This window comes from Colius striatus, chromosome 16 (assembly GCF_028858725.1).
Source record: "Colius striatus isolate bColStr4 chromosome 16, bColStr4.1.hap1, whole genome shotgun sequence".
NCBI lineage: Eukaryota > Metazoa > Chordata > Aves > Coliiformes > Coliidae > Colius > Colius striatus.
In genome coordinates, this window is record NC_084774.1 from 15,755,704 (window position 1) to 15,771,524 (window position 15,821).

Genomic DNA, 15,821 nt, shown 5'->3' on the forward strand with positions numbered 1-15,821 from the left:
GTTTGCAACATCACTAGTAAATTTGACTTATGATAGAAATTTTCTGGTCTAGTTATGTTAGGGTTGTCTTTTCACCAACTGAGTGTTGGCAAGATAAACTTCTGACAGCTAAAGCCCTAAAACATGGAATTATAGCAGCGAAACAGTTGTTGTGGTGGAGTTTATAAGAAATTCAAGGAAGTGGAATGAGTAACTTAGCACCTTTGAAGTGTTTTTTTAAACATCAAAGGTTTAGTTGCAATCACAGATAATTTTCAGAGTGAGTTCAGAGAATGTCCTTAAAATCCCTAAATGTTCATCTACTTAGTCACTACTGATTTGGGTTACAAATAGTGAAAATAGAGTTTCAGTAGAAAGGGTACAGAACCAATACACTTTAATGGCAAATTTATTTGGCTGTCCTGGAGATTAAGTGAGTTTTAAGAAAACCCTACTAGAATAAAGCCCTATAATAAAATCTACGTACTATGCTATGCAGGAATCAAGTTACTAAGAGGACTCTCCATATAGGCACAAGTATAAGCCACGCATTTTAGGGTTAAGGCTGCAGCCCCTCCAATGAAACACTGAGTGTATCTGATATCGAGGAAAGGATTATATTGTGATAACACAAAATGAAATTGACTCTGTTTGGTTTCCACAAATAGGAGATAGAATGGCTCTGTTGCCCTTCCAAGTAAAGCCAGTGCAGTATTTACAAACAACATTATCTATAAGGATAACAGCAATAGGCTAAAAATAAAAGGAGAAAGCAGCAGGCAGTGAGACAAATTCTCATGGTGACATAACGTATCCAGAATCACAAACATGATCCTAAGACACTGAAGTGATTGGCATTTGATAGTTTGTGTTCAGTCCTTGTATGTATTTTTTTGTAGTGACTAATAATTGATTTGATTTCAATCTGTCTTTTATTTTGTTAGGCTGCTGCAGCTTGCTGAAGCCAGCGACCAACGGATACTGACATATTAGTGAGGTATGTAGCCACTTGTTGCCTAGGCTATCAACTCAATGTGTATGTCCACAATGAGCTGAAGGAAACAGAAATCTGGTACAGTTCTTGTAGACACACAACTAGGAGCAAGTGTGTGTCTCTTAACAACTGGTCATTCACAATTGGAACGTTGTAAACTTTAGGGAAACGTGCACTCTAGCAACAGGTCACCAAGTTCAAGAGAACCTCTTGAAGCTGTTAAAATCAAAACATGGCTACTAACCTAAAGTACAGAACACAAGTCGAAATATTTTGCAAGAAGTCAGTGAGTCATTTTTTCCTCATAAAATTGTTGAAACCATTGTGCCCAGAAACAATTAAATATGTGACTAGGGCTGGAAAAGTTTAGCCGTAAACACAAACAGACACCAGTTCTTTGTTTGTAGAGAATGAAGGTCATTTGGCTTGAGGAATATCCTAATACTAACAGAGATGAAGCGGAACATGCAGCTTGACTGTACTCACTGCTGCGTAGAAGTTCAAATACTTGGCCCTACATGCCATACTTGATAATAATGAAGGTTAAATGCCAGTAGTATATTAAGGTAAATCATTGAAACAGGGACAAACATACTCCTTTAATTTGGAAAAAAAATCCTGTTTTGATCTGTAGTACAAATACATTTCTGAGACCCAAAGTCTCAATCTTACAAAACTGCACATATTAAAATGTTTGAGTCAATCAGTACCTGGCAGTTTGTAGGTCTGTTTAAGACTCACAAGCTTTTTAAGACTTTTTCAAGACTCCTTGTTTTTTTCCAGTAGTTTGGTGTTTCTATTGCCCTTGGCAATAGACTTCAGTTTGGCCTGATATATTTGCATTCTACATATGCCAGCCCCTAGCTAACTACCCAATTCACTTTCTGTGCTTTGGGGAAATATTAAAAGAGAGGAAGTTCCTCTGCCCCCCAGGGTATAATCACTGTATTTATGAGATTTGGAGACCCTGGCCTACACAGCAGAGGTTACAGGTTGGAAGACAGATTTGAACTCAGCATTGTCGGGGGTCCTTATCTGATTTATTTCTAGCCTAAAGGGAGAGTTGAATTTGAGATGTATCCAGATGCTTTTTCTCAGGGGTAGTTGTAATGAAGCTTAGCACTTTTATACAGACAGTCTGGCTAGCAAAACCCTCTGTTTAAACAAGTGCATTTATAAATATTTCTTACAAATAAAATGTCTTGACGTCTCACTTATGGTCTTCAACTCAGAAGTGTGAAATGAGCTGTAAGATTTCTAGGTCACTACAAAGTATAGATATAGGTGTGTACCAAGTGGTGTTTGGCTTTGTTGACAGTGTTTCGAGGTAAGAAAGATAACCCCTTGATGGTGCTTTCCTAACATTATTTAAATTCTCTTCATTCTTTCAAGAGGCAGCTGTGAAAATGTGCTTGCAAATTGCTTTTGGATGTAGCTGCATGTTACAGCGGGGCACGACACGGTCAGTGGCCTCAGGACCGAGCTTTGTGCAGTTAAAAAAACAAACGGCCCATGCGAATTTTGAAGTGCTTATGGCTGTGTGCAAGTGAGGTCCAGTTCATCTCTCATTTCTGCTAGTTTATAACAGTCCATTTTCTTGAAGTCCAGAATTGTATTTGATTTATAAAAACACATGTGACAACATAATCAAGTCTAGGCAATTTAAGCAATCTTTCTTTCACCAGCTGAGTTTGGGGGTCTGTACATTTCCAACTTAATTCTTCACATCAAGAGTTCAGATTTTTATTTTGAGAGGTTTTTCATAATTTTCCGGTTTCTTTTCCCTGTGAAGGGTCTATTTTTAATTTTTCACAACTATATGCTTCAAAGGCTTTCAGTCTCATGCTCTACAGGCTTTAGGAGTCCTATAAACTTAGCTAAGCTTGTCCTGTGCTTTCTTCCTCCCTTTTACTCCTGAATTAGCTTTCCCAGATTGGAGAGCTGAGAAATAGGTCCTGGGAATCTGGCTTAGCCTCGATGAGGGATGTGGTCAATAACCACAAGGCTATTCCTTTTATTCCTTACTTTAACAGCTTGTTATGCAATTACATTTTTCAGTAAGTTGCATGTTTATTTCAGGCTAATGATCCTTTTGATGGGGTGAGTGTTCACTGACTTATAAGTATCTGAAACTAGAGGAAAGAATGGGAAATATTTTGAAACTTCAGCTGTGCTATGATGCAAATACAATCTTTGACACTATGTTAAGGAGACATCCTTTCAAAGCAAGAGAACCTATGTGCTGTAAGATTTAATTAAAAGACAATTAAGATGCACCACAACTTTTCAATGTGACAGATTTCTACAGATTTTCTCCTGAAGCTATGATGTCATGTGAACTTCAAAGCACTGAGATACAAAATACATACCCATGCCCAACACCTCTTTTGACAAACTAGGTAGCTTGCAAAGCAGGTGGCTGTTTGGCTCAAATTTATCTTTATCACATCTTGTTCTAAAATCTTTTGCCTGTTTTTCACAGATGTATTCATGGGCTTAGCACAGCCTGTAGAACAGGCAAGGAAATGGGAGTCTTACCTCAGACCAGGGAGCTGACTGAGCAGCTGTTAATGAAATGTGTCTCACCGCAGGATCTCTGCTTGTGGAAATCCATGTCAAGTTTTGTTACTGCCTTGGCAGATAAGGATACCTAAAGCATAGTCACTTACAGTAATTCCCTGAACTTATAGACTGGCCCAAAATTAGCAAAACACTCTCAAATCTCACCCCTCTTGAGAAGTGTATTTATCCAGTTCTTTATATGCGTTCTGGAAGAGCATTGAGTTAGGTTGCTGTCTAAGTCAGTGGCAGAGCCAGGAAAAGAGTCGTACCTTCACATTTATGGGCTTCTAGTCTGACTAATTCTATCTATGCTGGTGGGATAATGTCAAGCAGAGGAGTTGAGTGCCAGTGTTTCTTTCCAGTATCTGCTCTCATACAGTAAGAGCTCACGGTGCTTCAGGATGCATTCTGTAACGTACGACCAACGTTTGCACGGAGCATGTAGAAATTCTTGTTGGAGTTTGTACTTGTCTCTGCAGATAGATACTCCATCTTTTTGTTTTACTCAGTTTTACTCAGTTGTGGTGTTTACATTACACCAGCTTGAGTGGGGAAGGAAGGGAATTTTTCTGTATATTAACTGTCTGAGTGATTTTCTACAGCTGCTTTGAAGGGTATGTCTGTTACTTATATTGCAACTTGGATTCTATGGACATATGGCAGAGAACACAATTCTCCAGAAAGCAAAAGAGTTTGACTGATGGAAAACAGAAGAGAGCAATCCAAGAGAAATCCTGCCAGAGGAGGAGCATGAACCTGACATTTACTGTTGAATCCAGACTTCTGCCTTGAGCTTAAGTTCCACGCTCAGCCAGTTCTACCATTGACTTCAGTGTGGCTCTGCACAAAGATCTGCTGTTTGGACCTTGCTAAGTCTGGAGCCTAAGTATTGTTCTGGCATCCATACTGATTTGGAAATACACTGGCTGGCCTGAACTCCTTAAGCAGTGGGACAATTACAGGGTTTTTAAAAAGTCAGAAATGTAGAACCTGTGAATTGAGGCTCTTCTGGCTTTTACATAGTAAGTTTGTAAAATCAATCAGAAATTGAAGACGGCATGAGAGATTTCATTTTAGACTATTCAGTGCCTTATTAATTGTCTTGTGGATGGCAACAGAGGAAACATGTATAGCAGACAGGTCTTTTTTTTCTATTTAACCTACTGTCTGTTGTTCTGACTTTCCACTTCCATGCAGCTCAGCACAAGCCTGAACTGCCAAGAAAGTTTTGACTCATTGTTTTTCTGTTTGTTTCAGAAGCTGACAGACTGACTGGCAGTCATGTCGGTCAAACTCACATTTGTCTCTCCTGGTGATGGGGGTGGTATCAACAGGAGTTGTTCCTTCACTGGATTCAGCACTGTGCAAAGCAGAAAATTAGCGTAAGTAACATAAAAAATAAAGCACCTGATCATCTGAGTAACAGACATTAACTACTGTGAATGTATTTTGGATCTTAAAGCTTTTATGTATTGAAGTTGTTCCTTGTTTTTTCTCTGAAAACTATTGAGTGTTGTCATGTTTCACTGATAAGTGGCTATATTTCACATCATATTACCTTACAGCTATACACACTGTGCTTCAGAAATGGCTGGATTTCAGACATTATGGATCAAACTGTTAATAGTGTCCATTTCTTCTAGAAAAATGAAGGGCTGTGACCCTTCCTCTTAGCAGCCTTGTAGTAACTGGGGTTTTCTGGCCAAAACCTTCTGAATAGTTAAGATAAAAATCTCATAGACCTTTAAAAAGACGGGGGTGTTGCTGGGGAATCCTAGCAAAATATGTAACTGCACCTAACTTAAGTTCTTCTGGAGTTATTTAAGCAGAGTAGTACTACATGAGAGGAAGGGCTGCCTTCTGGCAATGCCACAAATGGGAAGGAGGGATACAAACAGGCCAAGGCAGCCATTGCAAATTTGCTGCCATCAGTAACAGGTAACTTGCTATAGTATAGCCAAGGTTGCACTCCATTCTTTCAGTCTTCGGTGGAGCTCTGTAACTGCTAAATCATCCTGCACTGGTTTTCCTTTTTAATCATAAATGTTTGTGTAGCATTGCTCTATGTAGATAACTGTGTAGCTTTTCCACTAAAGGCACCTTTATTGTTTTTCTGAGTTTAGTGATCCCTGTATAGCCTGTTGAGTGCTTTTAGAAGATAAGGCATATAAATGGATAGTTAATGTAATCTCTGCCAATGCATGCTGGAATAATGACAAAGTGATTAATTTAGCAGTATTATATAGAAGTATTGGAAAGTGTGTCTCTAAAAGAGTTGTACTCAAAAAATCCTATAGTTTATCAGTAAAATACCTGACTCCTGAAATATCTTTCCAAAGAGCCAAATGACTGAAGTAATCTTTGAGTTTAATACAGCACGGTGAAGTATGAACAAAGATGAAATTCCAGCAAGACTGTGATGTAATGACGAGGTGATCCAGAGGCCCTCACGTTTGAACACATTCATCAAACGTTATTTGAAAAATAATGTTACACCTGGCAAAGACCAGACATTGAATATCACACCAACACTAAGATCCTGAGAAAAACACTGTCAATAAATGATATAAACAGACTTGAGTTCCAGTACATAGTGGGAGTTCTAGCAGGGAAAAGATCTACCAGGAAAAGTGTTGAACAGCTGTTTCTCCAACAAAGGCACAGTCCAGCAGGCTAAGAATGCTCCAAACAGAAGAGTTCATATATCCCTTAAGATGACTCTGTTACTTTTATCTGCAAAGGTTTTCTAACCAAATGCCTCTCTTTATGCATTTTTTATGATGTTGCTTTTCATTATTTAAGTGTTTAGACAGACGGTTTTGCTCAGGAGTCACCGCCATAAGGAAAATTTGTGTACTAGCTACTCGGTCACAGCCCAGTGAACACCCCAGAGCCTTCCCCAGAGTAGCAAAGAAATGTTTTAATCACCCTTTCCTGACTTATCTCTCCCTCAGGCACTGTTGCAAAACACAGCAGGAGATTGCAGAGGCCCTATGCAAGGTCTATCCAAAGGATGACACACAAATCAGGTCCACATGGAGATTCTTAAGCAGATGCTAAATATACTTTTGCATTTCTTTAGCAGCTTCCTTTTGAGGCTCTCACTCGGACACACTGTTTAATTTTTCCTCGCAATGGTCTCCATAGGAAGTAAATATTATCACTGTTATCTATAAAGTGGGAAATCTGATACTTAAATTATTAAGTTCACAAGGGAAAGCAGCAACATAGCGTTCAGCCTTTAGCTACTGTCCCTAAAGGCCCATATCAGCCACTTCACTCTTCTATAAAATGTATGAGAAAGGGATTGTTAACATCAGTGCACTGAATACTTCTGGGTTACAGCTGTGAGTAGGAAACACTGAGGAAAACTGTGAGTTTCAAATCCCCTCCTCTCTGTATGCAGATCTTAGATACTGTACTCTAAATTGAAGGGAAGTAATTTCCTGAATTTAGGATTTGCAATCTAAAACTCTGATGGTAAACATCAAAGTCCTTTCAAAAAATAAACAAAACTCAAGAGTAATTTGGGCTTTTTAATTTCAAAAGATAAATTATCTTTTATCTTCCATATGGTATCTTGCTAATTAGGGTACTCATCCAAATCATGGGACTGGATGCTATTTCCTTCTTTGCATCAAGAGATTTTAAGTGATGATCCTTCTAGGAGACTCAACTGTTGATATTTGCTAGACTGTCCCTTCCAGTGTTATTCTTGTTGAAAGCCTTTCATTTTGCATGCAATGCTCAAGGATTCATTATCTTATGAAAGAAAACAGTATTAATGTAAGTTTCTAATTTAACAATTATGTTCCTCATTATAAGTAACCTGAGCTCCACATAGTTTGTTTAATTAATACTTTGTATTAAGCCTTCATAAAAAACAAAGATAATTATTGGGGCAAAGAAATGAAATATCCAGTAATGTCTGGCAACATTTTATCAGGTGTTTTTTTGCAGATTAAATGGAGTTAAGTAGAAATTGAGTCCCAGGATAATTAAAGTAGTTGGTTGAAGGTTTCTATAATAGGACTGGGGACAGCTCTCAGGTGTGCTGAGCCTGGGATTTAATCACCAAGCTCAATAATCTGCTTAGGCCTTCAGTCACATGTCTGGGACCTGAAATCACCAGTGGATAAGTGTTAAACCTCTTGAAGTTCATTATCTCTCCAGGTGAGCTCAACTTGGTATAGAGATTGTAGAGAAGGTGGAAAGCTTCTGAGAGAGTAACCAGTTGGGTTGGCTTGGTGGAACAGGAAACTTCTTTAGCTAATGTTAATTTAGAGGCTTGGCTTACAGGGTGTACTAACAAAGCTATATAAAAATAAGTGTCTTAGAGGAGTGTAAGATAGAGGTAAGCTAAGCAGGAATTTGACAAAGGTGAAAGAACTATTTGCAGAGAGTTTCTTTTCTCATTTAAGTGTTGTAGATATATGTGTGACTGATGGCTCAAAGTGCTCTAGCTGCTTAGGTTAGCACAAAAAAATCACGTGTGTGGGACTTGTTACAGACAACACTTAATTCTGTATTTGCAGCTTGTGAGGTGTTAGGCAATGAAAAAAACCCCTTGATAATGGTATCTTGTATTCCATCTGGGCTTGGTAGCTTGCTTTTCTAAAAGATGATAGGGCTTTAACTCATCATTTAAATGGATGATGAATGCAGGAGAAGAAATGGTTATTTCTAAATGCTTTTAGTGTTAGCTGTGTAAGTTAGACTTGTAGCCTGGAAGCTTTGTGGGTGAGGCATCTCACTTCTCCCAGGTGATGGGTTTTGCATATTTCTTGTATTTCTTTTTTGTTTCCACAGAAAGTCTCTCAGCAGAAGTTCAGTGAGATCAAGAATGTCACTGAAATCCTCCAAGGCTTATAATTCCCTGCAGAAGGGGACGGTCATCTGGGATCCAAAGCCACTGCAGGTGAAGAAAATTTTTGAAGCTTTGAAGAAAGGACTTAAGTAAGGATGTTTTAAATATTGTGATTTGCCTTGCTTAGTTGTGCTGCTTAAGTCTGTGTATCACTATTCTCTGTCTCTATCTGGCATCTCTAAACAAATGCAATGACTTTCCCAGACGCTGGCTTGGGTCCTTGTAAAACAAGTTTCATTCACTCTCAGACTGTCTGCTTGGAAACAAAGTGCTCTGATGTTTTTGTTTCTTCCTAGTTTGTTACGCTTTTCTGAAGTCTGTGACAGAACTCTGTGGGGAGGGTCTCTATCTTTTGGAGAGCTTCTGAGGTCCCTTGAGGAAGGGAGGCTTTCAGAGCATGCAGGGTGGCAGGCAGGAAGCTTGCAGATCAAGGAGACACTTGGATAAAGAGGGGACAGCCAGACATGGGGGAGTGATTGGCACGAATCTTCTGGAGAAGATGCTGCTTGGAGTTTGCTTTGACTCAAAAAGTTGACTTAAGAACAAGTCTGAAAGCAAGGGTGTGCCTTGCAAGGACACAGTGGGGAGGCTGATTCACAAACCATTTCTATTCTCTCTATGCTAATAGAGAACACTTAAAGGAAAGGGTTAGATATTTTAGTGGTTGGGGTGTTTTTGTTTTTCCTCCTTCTTGTAATAGAAACTCTGGTGTTTAAAAGTACTCTTAGTTCTGGCTGGCTTCTTGTAAGGGAAAGATCTAAGCAGATCCATTGGAAAACTTCAGCTGACTTGAGGTGATGAAGCAGCTGTAGTACAACCCCAGCTTCTTATGGCAATGTAAATATTATTAGCTTTCTTTAAATGTGGCACCATTTCAGAGTCTTTCAGAGTTGACTTGCATCAGTACAGACCTGATTGAAAAGGCTAAAGACCAATTTTGCCCATTGTCTCCACCTGACAATTGTGAGATGAATGCAGCAGGTATAAGAAATGGAAGGATGGGCTGACAAATTGAACGTGGGGAATTCTGGCTTTGAGGAACCTGCCAATTACCTCAGAGAAATACTGATATTTATTCAGTGCTAGAATGGCAAATAGAACATGAATGAGCTTGTTCTCTTGGTATTATAGACCAGAAAGAAAGTGGTGATAGGTGCCCTTTGCTTCCACCAATGATTGAAATGTATCATCCTTTAACTGAGTCCTCAGATCTTATTGTATAAAAATATACATCTTAAATTATTGCAGTTGATGTTGATGGCTTAATAGCTTAACATCACAGGAACTTCATTTACACCCTGAAGCTACTATTGGCAGATAAAATACCTTTCCTTGGATTTGTAAACAGTGTAGTTCTTTCTGCTCACATCTTCCTGACCTCATGTATGTTGCTGCTGTCCTCAGAATTTTGCTACTGCATTCCTTCTGATCATAGTTCATGTTTTTCAGCAAATAGCATAAAGCACACTGATCACTGTAGGCTCAGATGTGTCACATTTTTATTCTAAAAAATAAAGTCTTAGCCCTAAAAGTATCAGTCAATGTCTTATTAGTGGATTTAGATTTAAAACAAATAATGAAACCCAATGTTTTTGCAGAGTTTAGAATTTATCAGAGCTTAGGGAGGAGAAACCATAAAGTGGGTCAGAATTTCTTCCCAGTTATGCAGCAAATGCCATATGATCAGACTCCTGCCAAAAGTGAGTTGCTAACTAATTGACTAAAGTAACCTACAGAAAACAACTGTATCAAATAGCAATGCAAAGTCCAAATTTTAAGTAGATGCAGACTAAGTCCAATTGGTGCTGGAGTAACTTGACTTCTTAGTACAGAACGTGTTTTACGTGCCTGTTTCTTTATAGCTGTAGAAAATAACTCTCTATTCTGTTAACCAGCTGGGTACCATTCCAATCACTGTTCTGTTAACCATCTGGGTACCATTCCATGAAGCTGGCAATTCTAACAAACCTTTTAGAAGAGATTCATCACTTACAGATTTATTTAAGTGAGTTGTTCTGCCACCAGCCTTGGCTACTTCTGCACTGAGCTGTTAACAGGCAAGTGTAAAGAGCAGACAGCTGAATGCTGGAGCCACTGGTGTCTTGGGAGAACTGATCTTGTGAAAGTAAGAAAATGAAATACATCAAAGCAAATGTGAAGAAGTGCAGCTGTCTAAAATGAAGTTATTTTATAATGACACAGTCTCTGAGCAGTCAATGTACTATTTACAGCTGACTCTTGATCCCTTTTAAACATAAGAGGAAAAAGTTACCCAAGTCTGCTCTGTATTTAAAAGCAAAGTTGGAAGAAGATGGTCTCGGCAGAATCAGGCCCTGCAGGATCTCTTAAGGGACAACACTTGCATGCAGGCAACTCTGTAGAAGCCAACTGGCACCAAGTGCTTCACACCTAGCAAAATAATTCCCATTTTGGAAAAAGTAATGGTTACATAAAGAAATTGTCTAGCACACTAAAAGGTGGTGTTCAATACTGTTTGCTGAAGCACTGACATGTGCCCTACCTTGCACGTGGAGTGCTTCTACGTGCTCCACTCTGTAGTATGTTTAGTTGCAGTTCTGTGACTTTATAAGATGGAGTTGAGTGAGAAATTTTTACGCCTTGGTACCTGTAAGAGACTTGATCAACAAATGATCTGATCTTCTACCTTACAGAAAAGGTTCCAGAACGCCAAACACGTAGCTAGAGAAGTTTGAATAAGATCTGTGAGCTGGGTTGTGTGTGTATTAGAATTTGCTGTTCTCTTTCTTATGTTCCTCTCGCCTTCAGTTGTGCTTCCAGCTCCAGTTTTGTTTTGCCTCTCATTCCCAGAATAAAGCAAAACTTTCCCTTGAACTATCTATTTTTAGATGAGGTGAAACCTTATGCAGGAGTGGTGGCCTTCTTGAATTGCACTATAGTATTCCACATCTTGGAGGAGTTAAAAGGATTCAGGATTCCTAATGTACAGCATAGGTGTCAATAACCAGCACCCTCTGACACTCATTGTGTACAGATGCTCCTCTAGAAGTGACTTTTGCATTTAGGACAAAGATTTGTGGAAACTAATTGTCATCTGTTGACTCGTCTCTATATAACCATTCACATATCTAGAGAGTAAAGCAAAACAGGACAAGCCTTCTAAAGAAGGAATTTGCTTTGTAACATCCTGCTGAAAAATTCTTTGAGGATATTGTATTCTTCTGATACATCCATTATAACACTGGGTTTTCTTCATCTCCAGTGAGTACTTGGAAGCACATCAGGCTGAGCTGGATTATCTCTCTGGTCGACACAAAGATACAAAAAGGAGCTCCAGATTGGTGAGATGCTTTTGATGTTAAATACTTAAAATGACTTCAAAAATGAAATTGTGAAAGTGAAAAGTGAAATTGTGAAATGTGCTCTCATACCTGGGAGTCCCAGGGGCTTTTCAGTTAAAGCACTGAAGTGACATCCAGCAAGGCATCAGTTTTACCAAGTTAGCTCCAGACGTGAGAATGAAACTTGAGATTTCACATTTTCAACATCCAGCAGTGTCCCTCAGATCATGTTCCTTTACTTACTGGGATGGCATATCCTTGTGGTCAGAGTTCAACCCTGACTCTGCAGGGACAGAAATGGCCATGAAGATTGCGCTTTGTTTTCCATAGTTGGTGAATGTGTCCTGGCAACTTTGATTCTGTTGTGCTCACAGCTCCCTAAAATTACCTTCAGCAACATTGCTAATATAAAGACAGCTCACAGATCCAACTTTGCCTTTTGTTTGGGAAATAACAGCTGGAGTTAAAAAAATAATCTAAAAACTTGAGAAGATCCCATCTATTGTGCCCAGTCCCTGCTAGAGCTGGTGGTGAGATTTTTGTTTTCCCCTTTCAAGCATCTGTGAAAGTCAACCAACCACACACAGAAAATAAAACTGCTTCTAAATATGTTGAACTGTCTTCTTCTAGTAAACAATGCATCTTAATTTAGTGTAACCTAAGATATGCAGTGAGCCATGCAATAAATGTGAAAGTATTGTTAACGTGCACAAATATACATGCTCTCCTGTTCAGTCTGTGCTATTTCTTTTTCAGGCTTTCTACTATGACTTGGATAAGGTAAGACTATGGCAGTGTTGCAAACACAGAGAAATTGAGGATTCCTAATGTGGTACTTAAAGGCATCTTAAGAAAATAATTTCTCAAGTCCTCCTCTCTCTCCTCTCTTCAAAGCAAATCCGCTCTGTGGAGAGATACATCAGAAAACTGGAGTTTCACAAAAGCAAGGTGAGGGGTTTGTCTTGTACATGTAAGGCTTACACTGCTATCTAAGCAAGCTAAATAGAAAATACTTGGATTATAATTCATCTGAAGGGGAATAACGGTGGGTACTTTCTGGGAGCTGTAACCACTCTTTCTACAGGAGGGGATTCTTATTTATTTATTTTCTTGAATGGCTCTATTGAGGCTGAATGTTGGGCACAACCCAGCCTGAGTTTGCCTGAGAAGCCAGTTTGCATACTCTGCCAGTTTATTCAGAAAACGCTCCTGTGGGAAGATTTACATTTTCTCCCCTCCCCCTTCCCACAAGGGGACAAACGAGCAGTTCTGCAGAGGGCACTTCTGCTGCCTGCCGCCTGCTTCCCAAGGCATCACATCTCTGAGTTAGCTAAAGGTGTAGCTGTGTTAACCTCTATCGAGGGAATCGGTTTCCTACTCTCCAAGTCAGTTTTCCCTGGGCCAGGTGTTACCCCACTACTTGTCTCCAAGTCTGATAATAGCAGAGCAAGTTGTTTCTCAGTGTTCCACGCTTTTTTGCAGGAGTCTCTACAAACTCTGATCAGTCTGTAAAATGCAGGAGTTGCAGTGTTCTGACATGTTTTGATAATGGAATTTGGTTGTTCCAAGAAAGACTGGTGATGTTCCTTCCCTAAACTTTTAAAAACTATGCCAGTATAATTCTTGTTCATTTTTTCCTCATTCCCCCAATCTTAAAGGTGGAAGAACTCTATGAAGCTTACTGTATCCAGTGCAGGCTGCGAGATGGGGCTGCTAATATGAAACATGCCTTCTCCTTGTCTCCTTCCACCAAAGCCTCCAGAGAGAGCCTAGTGGAGCTTTACAAGAACTTCCAGGAGTGCACAGAGGTAGGAAATACTACATGTGTCTAATGAAGACCTGAATGTTCCTTAGCTTGTAAGAAATACCTTGCAGGCAAAGCTCCTGAATTCTATGCCCTGCTTTGCCCTTACTTGGCTTGGCTTCATGCATTCATGAAGGCAAGTGAAAAATCCCTTGAATTTCTGCTTGTTAAAGGTCCATTCTGGGGTCCATTCTGACTTCCATTGGAAGTAATGAGATGAGAAATGGGTAATAAGCAAGCTGTGCTAGTTTTAGAAAATGAGCAGTGGAAGGTAATGGGCAGTGAAGTGCTCAAGCAGCTCCCCTCTTCTGTGGAGCAGCAAAAAACCCTGAGAAGCTGAACTCCTTTAAAGAGAAGAAAATGGCATGTACGGGAAGGCAGCTACTGTACACTGCTTTTCAGTCCCAGTGACTGGTCAGTCTTTCTTTTAGGACATGTGCTTTATAGAAGGGGCATTGGAGGTCCATTTGGGAGAGTTTCACTTGAAGATGAAAGGTATGTTCATTTTTTTGTGTTCTTTAAGACTCATCAGTTGATTGTTGTGTGTGTGTGTGTTTTCCTGTGTAGTAATCACATCCACTGAGAGTCCATTTGTTCAATGCCAGTTGCTTCCACTGGCTTGCTGGATCAGACCCTGAATTTGGCAAGCTTCTGTTTGCATCATCAGTGTAAAACAGATCTGCAGTGATATTTTGTATTTGAATACAAAAGCTGACAAGCTTTCTTTTCTCAGCTCAAAGTTTGTCCTTCTAAGAGTATTTTGGGCTAGTGGCATAGGTTCTGTGCAGTTAAGCACAAGGGCATGTTAGCCAGATAGCTGCTCTAGTGCAAGCTGAGGCTTTGGGGATATTGTCAAACTCTGCAAGTCTTAGAGTTTTCCTTCTCTTTTCAGGGTTGGTGGGCTTTGCACGTCTCTGCCCGGGGGACCAGTATGAGGTGCAGTATACAGCAATTCATTTTGTCCTTTATTTTACTGCTGTGAGCTTGCAGTAGAGGAGCAGGAGAGCAAAGGTGTGAAACAGGAGGCAAGCAGGAAGCAGACTATGATTAAACTCTGTACTATTCTGATGAGAACAGTGCTTTGGCACGTTCACTAGTTACTTTGCCTTCTGTGACTGGAGAGGAAAAGGTGTGATTCCAGTGTTGTGGGAGGGTTTAGAGCATAGCAGTAATGGTCTATCAAAACCAACCTGTCAGGTCTTTGTCTTCAAAGTTGCCCTGGAATCAAATAACGGTTGCTGCCTGTTTCTTGGAAAATTGCCCTTGGCTTGGCTTGAATGCATCTTACTGGGTTGGTCTCCTACTTCTGACAGGTCCAAATGAATTCCAGTGTGCCGTGTATTTCAGTATTGCTACACTTGCTACATAGTTTGGCAGTTCCAGAATGGATGGGATATGTCATTTGACCCTGAATTGTGTTAAAACCTGAAACTTGAGTTCCCACCTCCAGTCTTCTGGCTTGATCCAAATTCCTAAACGTATAGTGATCAAAGGAATGGGTTTGGTGCTGGAACTGCACAAGGCCTATGGGCTGAAGGGAGTGTTCTGGGATATGTTGACCCGACATCCTTTTGTCTTCCTGGCTTCCTAGGTGTTTGTGCGACTGGGGCGCCAAAAATGGAGGTTGAAAGGCAAGATAGAGACTGATGACAGCCAAACATGGGATGAGGAGGAAAAGATTTTTATACCCAATCTTCATGAGAAGTTTGAAATCAAGGTGTGGTGTATAATGGTTGGATTGGCAGCAGTGGGTTAACAGGTCTTCTGCCATACTACTCACTTGTTAGGCTACCAAGCACTTGTCAAGATTCTTAAGTAGTTTTCTTTTCCTAGTCATGTGAAAATGGCATTTAATCAATGTTCTGCCTACTGAATAGGCTTCCACTTCTGTCTTTCCTTTGCTCCTGGCACTCAACTGTGTTAGTGCATCTGCTCTCCCATGTTCTGGAATCTGGTATATGTGGTTGGTTTCTTTGGGTTTTTTTTAAGTTCTAGATCTCTGTCATTTTCTAGGGTGAAGTCTAGAGGTGCAGACAAAGATGTGTGTGTAGATATTATTTGTATCATCCATATGGAATATTAAGTACCTGGAGTTCTGTTCTCTATTGAGAAAGAGAAATATATATATGCAAAGTGTATCATTGCACATGTGTGTTATGAATGTGTAGTTCAAATGGTATCTGTGAAGAACCATTGGCAATTTCATGCTGGTACAAACTGTATCTTTAAAGAAGTGTCAGAACTCCAAATAAAGGTAAAAAGTGCCTTGGAAGAGGTCCTATCTTTACTAGTAAG

The 15,821-nt window shown here is 39.8% G+C and overlaps 1 protein-coding gene across 7 annotated transcripts in view; it reads left to right on the plus strand.

Annotated features, from left to right (window-relative positions):
• RIPOR3 (RIPOR family member 3) overlaps positions 1-15,821 on the plus strand; it is a 50,406-nt gene that overhangs the window by 16,256 nt on the left and 18,329 nt on the right. For 2 of the 7 annotated variants that reach the window (XM_062009459.1, XM_062009457.1), the window contains 11 exons: positions 924-976; positions 4,138-4,557; positions 4,793-4,917; positions 8,345-8,491; positions 11,644-11,722; positions 12,479-12,502; positions 12,617-12,670; positions 13,381-13,530; positions 13,958-14,021; positions 14,419-14,462; positions 15,118-15,243. In XM_062009459.1, the coding sequence (XP_061865443.1) occupies positions 4,817-4,917; positions 8,345-8,491; positions 11,644-11,722; positions 12,479-12,502; positions 12,617-12,670; positions 13,381-13,530; positions 13,958-14,021; positions 14,419-14,462; positions 15,118-15,243 (789 nt within the window). In that variant the 5' untranslated portion in view covers positions 924-976; positions 4,138-4,557; positions 4,793-4,816. Of the gene's footprint in view, positions 1-923; positions 977-4,137; positions 4,558-4,792; positions 4,918-8,344; positions 8,492-11,643; positions 11,723-12,478; positions 12,503-12,616; positions 12,671-13,380; positions 13,531-13,957; positions 14,022-14,418; positions 14,463-15,117; positions 15,244-15,821 lie in introns of those variants that run through there. The other 5 variants (XM_062009455.1, XM_062009454.1, XM_062009458.1 and 2 more) reach the window with 3 other exon arrangements.